Source organism: Aegilops tauschii, chromosome 2, assembly GCF_002575655.3.
Source record: "Aegilops tauschii subsp. strangulata cultivar AL8/78 chromosome 2, Aet v6.0, whole genome shotgun sequence".
Taxonomy (NCBI): domain Eukaryota; kingdom Viridiplantae; phylum Streptophyta; class Magnoliopsida; order Poales; family Poaceae; genus Aegilops; species Aegilops tauschii.
Genome location: NC_053036.3, coordinates 62,702,180 through 62,710,883, shown reverse-complemented (window position 1 = coordinate 62,710,883; position 8,704 = coordinate 62,702,180). Strand labels below are relative to the sequence as shown.

The following is an 8,704-nucleotide window of genomic DNA, read 5'->3' as shown; positions in this document are numbered from 1 at the left end:
ATGCATAGGAGCAGCAACGCAGCATATAAACCATGATGATCATGGAGAAGAACACATCAGCATTCCACACGGGAACAAAGAGAGGCATTGTTTTCTAACTACTTTTTCTTCTTCTTTTTTGATAAATGCTAAATGTCTAATCTACAAAGGCTACATTTTTTTGTCATTTTCTATTTTTGCTAAATATTTTGGGTTATGCATATATAAAGCTACGGAGGGTGCAGCCAGCGCTCGCATTGCACTGCACTAGAGGCCGCCCTCTTCTACACTACAGATAATTAACAACAGCGATAAAAAGTACCGGAATTATGAGAGTTTTTACAACAGACAGATAAACATGCTATCACCACGAATAGCATCGATCCAAATTGTTTGTTTATGCCGCCGGACGAAAATCCCGCTCCATCTCCTCGAGCACACCATCCCCTCAACCAAGTCATGAAGTTAAGCTCTCCCCTTGCACCGTCACGATTAGTTGTATGTCATCTCAACTCTACCATGTCAGCGGCGGGCCGCAGCTTGGAGAGGAGGGAAGTCAGCATCGTACGGGTTCTCGGTCTGCAGGGGAGGGAAGTCAGCGTCGTCTTGCAGCTGGTAAGGCCCGGACGCCCTGCACAAGTTCCATCAGGAAGCAGTGTTAGTTAGAAGATGATAGTTTGATTTCATAGTGCAAGAATGAACATGAGACTCGTGCATGAGCTAGGAAAGATGGTCTACATTACTGTACCTGTTTTCGGCTGCACCGGTACTGGGCCGAGGGCTCTGCGATGTGGAGGCAGCGGGGGATCCTACGGGCCCGTTCTGGGTCGCACCCACACCAGGCCTGGGGGATGGCATGTGGGGCCAGCTCTGGATTGTACGCACAACAGGCCTGGGGCTATGTACCGGCATGTTGGGCCAGCTTTGGCTCACACCGGGCCTAGGGCTCTGCACTGCTGACCCAGAGGCTTCTGCAGGCCAGCTCCTGGGGGTTGCACCCGCTCCTGGCCTGGGGCTCCTCTGCGGGCCTTGTTGTCCCTGCCTTGTTGTTTCATGGAGGGCAGGGAACTGTTCATCGAACACAGAGTTTTGACGAGCCACTGAGAAAGGCCCCATGGTTCCGAACTCCAGGTTCTCATGCTGCTCCGCCGGGACGACAGGTGTGATCACCACTGCAGGTGAAGAGGGCTGGCTGCCGCTGCCGTGACGAGGAACCGTGATCCTCGGCGGCATCTGCGTCACCACCCACCCATTCTCAGACCTGGCAACAACTTCGTCAGTACCAAACAAACATGTTGTACGATGGTATCAAGTTTGAGCAATGCTGCATACCTCTGCTCATTGTTGCTTGAAGAGGCACCGTGGTGCGGATTGCCTCGCACCGTCGATGTCAGTCCTGCTGCGCTTGCGCCGGCAACATGCCCATTGCTTGAGGCAACATCCGGTCTCCCGTCTCCGTAGCCCCGGTCTGATCGCCGCTGCCTTTGGATCCTTCCCTTATCGTTCCACGACTTGTCCCTGTTGGCGTTCCAATCCTACAAGAGTAAAGTGTAAATGGCGAGCAATCAAAAATTGAATTAGTCTACTGCAAACAGAGCTAAACTGAAAAGTGGAAAAACCATTTTTCAAGGTTTCTTACTGTTCTGGGGATGTATGTGCCGGTTCCACGTGATTGAGGGAAATCCCACATAGCTGGATAGAATGCCATCCCGCTGGAGAAAGCATCTATTCCGAAAGGCATCGAGTAGTTCTGCGCATAAGGAAAAAAAGACATCGAGTCAATCTATTGGAAACTTGAACAGAAAATGAACAAAAAGGACCATGAGCCAAGGTTTCTTACCATGTTATGCACGTAAGTGCCAGCTCCATAAGTCTGAGACATGTCCTCGGTGTTTGGGAACCAAGGACCAGCAAAAGGGGGATAGGCCGAGAATCCGTTGGGTGGAATGTGGGTATGAGGCGACGGCAGATATTCCGGTTCAACTTGGCACTCAGTGATCGGTTGCCGAGGAACAACTGCCGCGCCGAGAGAAGGAGGCGGCCGCGGGCATGGAGTTGACCTCGGAACAGGGCGCAGAGGTGGAACTACAAAGCGATCCTCATCCAGCACACCTGCTGAACACGCCTCTATAACCGACTTGAGGAGCTTATCGTGCATGGCCTCCAAGTTGTACTGAACACTTCGTATGCATCTCATGTGTAAATTCACATGCCCCGAGAGGTCCAGTAGGTTCACCGGCGTGAAAGGAGGAAGTTGCACCTTCTCTTGATGGACACCGTTCCGGTTTGGCCCGTTAACAGGGTTAGAACCAGGAACCTCGTGACCATTCTCCGAGGAAGAGGACAGATCGGAGTGGCTCCTGAAGTTGGTTGAACCTACAACAAAGAAATGATGAATTAATGGCTCCGGTACCATCTTGCAATAGTAATCATGTCAAAATACCCAAATTTTGTGCCAAATATGATCTTTAGCATGACTTGGAAAATAATGTACCTGAGATCCGATGAATTCTCTTTTCACCTCCATCCATGCCAGAAATTCCCAGGCCGGACACATCTTCGGCACGTGCATTTCCAGGATCAGGCATGGATTGGGACACACTTTCTCCAAGGTCCTGCCTCTCACCCCGTCCATGTTTCCGCAGCGTATGTGTAAAAAACACATAGACTTCTTCTGCGATACGTTCGCAAGGCAGCTTGAGAATATTTCCGAGCTTCTCTGCGCCAGCTGCAAAGGCATCCCGTATGACACGAGAGTTTGCTGCATAAAATTATGTAGATGTTAAGTTCAACCAAATCATCCACCTAATAGAAAGAAAAGTGTGTACCCCACAATCAAGATATAAAACAAAATGATGGATCATCCTGGTTACTCTTACCTTCGCTGATACTTGTGCCGAGGTTGTTATCCCCCTTCAAGGGGTCAACAATGTTCAGGTACTTCAGGCGTAAGTCTGGGTCACGCCTATCAGAACCTGGTGGAAGCTCAAAAAGCTTACGCAGTGAGCGCTTGAGGGGCTCCTGGCTCAGCAGTAATTCTTCATTTGAGCCACTAGGCCCAGCTGCAAGTCACAGAGATTTTGTTAATTACATAAGTGATTACATGCCAGGTGATTCACATAACATAACAAAGCAAAATGATAGACTAGTATGACTCACCGGTGTCGTTGCGCAGGGGGACAGGGCCAGCTAAAGTAAGGCACTGGTTGTCCCAATCAAACTTGCTGTAGTACAGCAGAAACTTGTACAGGGCCTGTTAAGCAAATAAGATACAGTCAAAACACTTTAATTTGCACATATTGTGAAGTTACTTGGATTGTTTTCCGAGGAATTACCTGCAAAGGGCCGTGTATGGAGGTGTGGAAAAGGTTGAAGATGTTCAGAATCAACACCTCCAATGCGTACGTAGACATCAACCAATGGTTTGATCCATGTATGTTACCCTCGTGGTAACACCAAGCCTTGATCAGGATGATGCTCCGCTTGAACAGATGGTCCTTCCCGACCTCTTTGTTCACCTGAAACAAGAACACACATTCAGGTCAGGGATCTAATTTACTCGTGTTATTTATTCAAGTTGCTAGGTATGTATTTGAGATGAAAAATTCAAACTGAAATGAATAGTACATATTGCATCCACGTACCAGCTCGAGAAAACACAGTGTGGACACACCGCCGACTTGGTTGAAGGAGATGTCCATCACAAGGTTGTCGACAACACATTTGATTATCTTGACCTAGGTACACAAAAACAATGACATACGCTTAGAGACTTTATTGAATATCAGTAGAAAATGTAATTATACAAGGACATAGCAAAAGAGCATACAGTTTAAAAAGTGTCTTTCCCACAACACCTCAAAAAGGTATCTTTTCCCACAACCCCTCCAAAAGTGTCTTTCCCACAACCGCTCAGAAAGTGTACTTCCCACAAATACACAGATACTTTGATTTGGAAGTTCAAACGGAGAACTCACCTTGGCGTTGATGACCTGAATGTCCCTCAGCGCAAACTCGGCATCGTCGCTGCTCTGTTCGGCTGCGAGCAAACAACAGACGTCCTGGACGAAGCTGTCGTCCAAGTTGGTGTTCGTGATTATGGTGATGTCGACATCACCATCGGGGAGGTACGTCTTCAGCGGCACCGACCCGAACGGGAACACCTGCATTGTTAGAAGAAAAATGAGTTAAACACTTATCACAAAAAAATGTGTCGGCACATTCTAGTAGAAGCAAAATTGTCCGTAGAAATTAAGCGGTACGAGTGTCGTTGCAATTTTTAACAAGACTACGGGTTGCCTGCCAAACCCAATCAACTCTACACTAGACGCGCATAATAGTGGTACTCACATTTTTGTTTTAAATACAGGTACGCCCAAGTCCTCCCATAAAAGTGTACGAAGCACATTTGAGTACGCGCATAAAAGTGTACAAACCGTAGACGCAGCATGCAGGGAATATAACGCGTGCGTGTGCAGCTGTACGTGGGGAGTCATGCGACGGCGGACAGCGACGGCAACGAAGCAAAAAGGCTGGACCCTTTTCTGAGTGTTTCTTCTTACACATCGACGTCGTAATCAGTACTAGTGGGGTACTTGCGCCGGTAAAAAGGGACACTAAGTGATGAGTACTGATGTTTTTTTGTGTGTGTGTGTGACGGAAATAGGAACTATCCGAAGGTGTGTGTGGACATGTGGGGGGCTCGGACACTGTCCGTGCACATATGGGACACCCGCTCGGGTACATTTTGTGCTTGCTCGTGTGCTCGTGTGTGTCCACGCGAGGTTGCCGCCAGCCCGAGCTCAAGCTGTTCGGGCTACCGGGGCTGACCCGGTACGCGTGATCGTCGTGGCACCTGGGTGTGCATGTGTTGCAGTGTGGTCTTGCCGTGACGTCGGTGTTGTGCATGCTCTGGTGGTGTCGCACACAACATACTTGTTAAAATGTCTAAAAATGGGGAAGACATTTTTGGGGGTGTGGTTGTGTGCCTGAACAAATTGGGGTTCAGATCGGTCACGTCCGGACAATGTCCGAACGTGTCCATGGACATATGGGACACCCGGGTGTGCGTGTGCTATTGCGTGTTCTTGTTGTGGGAAATTGGGGATTAGGGTTGAGGACGGGGTCAGGGTTGGGGCAGCCGGGCAGGGATTAGGTTTAACTAGCTTGGGCCTGGGGGGTTGAAGGAACTGCGCCTTTCTTTCAGTTGGGCTGGGCACTTGCTAGCTATTCTCTACCAGAATGCATATTAATTCGAGTTATTCGTGTAGTTTGGGTACTATAACTAGGGACCCGAATTTCTTTGGTGCGTGCGGTTGTGGTTGTGGCGGCCGCCTTAGCCGCATCACTGGGATGGGTGGGGCAGCCGGACAGGGATTAGGTTTACCTAGCTTGGGCCTTGGGCAGTTTGGGTACTATGACTAGGAGCTCAACTGAATATATTCGGGTTTGTTATACTGCTACTTGATGTAGTGCTTGGGTTTTTCGGGTTTGAGCTTTGGATATCGGGTTTTATGCCCGGCCCAACTCGTTGACATGTTTGAAAATGGAGAGGACACTTTTTTGGGTGTGGTTATGCATCCACACAAATGGTGGTTCGCAGCGGACACGCCTGAACTCTATGTGGACGTATCCGTGGACATATGAGGGCCCAAGCACAATCTAGACGTATACGTGAAAACTGGCCGTGATCATATGAGACACCACGGACAATGTCTGTACGTGTCCGTGAACTATTACTATTGGACTAACCACTTCATCAAATATTAAAAATAAAGCAATACTATAGTAGGCGGAAATAAAAAAAGACCAGGATAAGCATGGGTTAATAATTAACTAATTAACGGATGGATCGTGTCATGATATCCTAACCCAGACGACAAGAGCATTTACCTTCCTACATTCTTTATCCATTAAAACAGCGATTTAAGTATCCATCCATGTGTTTCTTAAGAAAAGTCCCGTTTTGAATATAATTCTACTTACTTTTTTGCAATATTTAAAAAAAATATATGTTCCTGCTTTTTTAATCCATTAGAACAACACTTGAAGTATTAACCCATGTTTTCTCATAGAAAAAGCCCCTTTATTTTATTTTGAATGTGATTCTACTTACTTTTTTTTCAATCTTATTCTTAGAAAATATTTCTGTTTTTTATCCATTATAACAGTGATTTGTAGTATTCATTCACATTTTTTTTACAAAAGCCCCTTTTCTTTTATGTTGAGTATGATTGTACTTATTTTTTTACCAATCTTTAAAAAAAGTCCTACTTTTTTTAATTCAGTTTCAATTATTCTCATCGATAGACCTACCTTAAAGCATATGTTGCTAACACATTAAAAGTTTTTGTTTGTTTCTATTAAGATGAAAAAGTGAAAAATGGATTTATCACATGCTGCAAAATTCAGAACAAGTTGCAACCGTTAACTAGATTTGTTTTATAGTGTAATAGTGAATGACTCTTAAAATCAGCATTCTCTCGCCCCTTTACTTTTAATAGGATAAAACAGTATTATGACTTTATGCTTAATATGGGTGTAGGTAAACTTTAGGTCCTAACAACATTATTATCCTAAGATCCAAATACTTGTGTACTACTAGTTCTACGAGTATAAACAAACAAATAACAGGATAATCATAGGGTGTGATGATTAATTAACTAGCAGATGATGACAATTAACAAACAAAGACCAGCAATATCGTATCCTATCCAAACCCAGACGCGACCCGAGATGGATCGATTAGTCTAATCGGAAAAATTCCCCAAGCACCTACGAGGGCGGACGGCGGCGGCGGCCGGACCCCTCACGCTCCAGGTGAAAGCGATGGTGGAAGTACACTACGGCACGAAACCCGAGGCCCGAGACGCGGCACCACGAGGAGGATTCGGGGGGCGGACGAAACGGAAAGACCTTTTTGGTTGGTTGATTGTGTGCGGGACGGGGCTCTACGGAAAAGAAGCTCGGGCGACGACGAAGGGAGCACGTTGGACGGGACGGGCGCGCAGCGGGACAAACGCGCGAGGGTTTCGCGTGGGGGGGGGGGGGGGGGGGGGGGGGGGAGCAGGTACCTCGCACCCGAAGGTGGTGCCGATGAGGTTCTTGGCGTAGTCGATGACCTTGTGCCGGCGCCGCTCCGCCTCCTCCGTCGGGTGCAGCCGCAGCACCACCTCGCGCGCGGCCGCCTCCGCGGCCCGCAGCGGCGGCGGGATGGCCGGGGGCCGGCGCCGCGGCGCCATCAGCATTATCCGGCGCGGCTGCGGCTGCTCCTCCGGGACCGGGACCGGGACCCAGCCGGGGCCTTGCGCGTGGGGGTAGCTCGCGGGCGCCACCGGCATCGGGGCCGGCGCTGGCGCTGGCGCCGGCGCCCGCAGCGGGTGGCTCAGGCCCACGCCGTAGCCGGGGACGCTGTAGTTGTGGTGGAACATCCCGTCTCCGCCGCCGCCGTAGCCGCCGCCGTACCCGTTGTGGCCGCCTCCGTAGCCGTACCCCTGTTGGTGGCCGCCGCCGTAGCCGTACCCCTGGTGCTGGTGGTGGCCGCCTCCGTAGCCGTACCCGTGGTGGCCGCCTCGTCCGTAGTCGTTCCAGCGGTGGTGGTGGCCGCCCCGGCCCCCGCGCCCGCCGCCGTTGCCGTTGTAGTGGTAGCCGTAGCCGTGCCCGCCGTTGTGCCCGCGGCCGCCTCCCCCGTAGTTGTGCACGCCGCTGCCCCGGTGGTTGGGCCTGTTGGGGTAGGAGGACGCCATTGGAGTAGGGGCACGCCGCCGCGGCCGCGCGCGGGGGCAAATCCGCGGCACGCACTCGGTATAGAAAGCCCTGCGGAATCGAAGGGGTCAGCATCAGCACAAGGCACAAAAATTCCATACCCCCACCAAAAAAATTCAATCTCCACCACGTAATCCAATCACTTTCCCCTTTCCAATCTTTCCCTCCGACGCCGACCGACGGACGTGACCCCTCGGTCTCAGTCCCGATGGGGGCCGCCGGATCTCGCTCGTACTTCCCTCGTCCCTACCAAAAACCTGGCGATGGTGGGGCTGGAGTTTGGTGGGTGGGGGGTTCGGGTCTACTCTCTCTGTGTAGTGTGTGGTACGAGGAGGAGGATTCGGGCGGTGGCCGAGAGTGGAACGGAGCTGGGTGATGGCTGGGTGGAGGGATGGTGGCAGAGATAGGAGAAGAAGAGAAGCACTGGCACACTGGAAGTACACTGGTACTGGTGCTAGTGCCGCTCTGGATCTGACTGTCTGTGCACTGCGAGTGTGAGATGGATGTGTCCTGAGCGCTGCCGAGGACCCGTTTATATAGCGTGGCCGAGGCCGGAGCGCAGCCCCTGATGTGAGAGATGTGAGTTATCTGCTGATGCCCATTTATTTCATGGGTTTTATGCGGCATTAATCAGGTGCCCGGGATACGGCCAGTGCCAAAACAAGGAGGGGCTGCCGATATCTCTGCGATTAATGCCGCGCCTTGGCGGTGCATATCCGGGGAGTGGATTCCATCTTTAGAGAGCAGGATTAATTGGATGAGCCGAGGAGATATACGAGGATGCGCTCGCAGTGTTGCTGAAAATCCTAGGAAATATTTCGTGGTTAATGATGGCCAGTCATTGGCAGTCAAAGCATTTTGTCAGCACGCACACTATGCGCATGGGATCTTCTTTGTATTTTCCCACCTGCCCAAATGCGCTACGGTGCTATGTGGGGTGGTGTGTTACTCGTATCCCCAC

At 50.2% G+C, this 8,704-nt stretch overlaps 1 protein-coding gene across 1 annotated transcript; it reads right to left on the bottom strand.

Annotated features, from left to right (window-relative positions):
- Positions 1-87: 87 nt before the first annotated feature.
- Positions 88-8,299, bottom strand: LOC109779919 (uncharacterized). Its single transcript, XM_073507971.1, has 12 exons — positions 7,053-8,299; positions 3,957-4,142; positions 3,624-3,716; positions 3,315-3,497; positions 3,139-3,232; positions 2,859-3,041; positions 2,474-2,740; positions 1,820-2,355; positions 1,619-1,729; positions 1,312-1,514; positions 728-1,240; positions 88-610 (listed from the first exon to the last, which is right to left on the bottom strand). Exons 1-12 carry the CDS (start codon positions 7,722-7,724, stop codon positions 502-504), a joined length of 3,150 nt encoding a protein of 1,049 aa, XP_073364072.1. The 5' UTR covers positions 7,725-8,299; the 3' UTR covers positions 88-501.
- Positions 8,300-8,704: the final 405 nt, after the last annotated feature.

Bases quoted from the DNA above. Each gene is read 5' to 3' on its own strand.
- LOC109779919 (XM_073507971.1), bottom strand. From the start codon at position 7,724: ATGGCGTCCTCCTACCCCAACAGGCCCAACCACCGGGGCAGCGGCGTG. The intron at 4,143-7,052 runs GTACCTGCTCCC...CTAACAATGCAG, and splicing joins GCACCACCTTCGGGTGCGAG to GTGTTCCCGTTCGGGTCGGT. The intron at 1,515-1,618 runs GTAAGAAACCTT...TTACTCTTGTAG, and splicing joins GCACATACATCCCCAGAACA to GATTGGAACGCCAACAGGGA.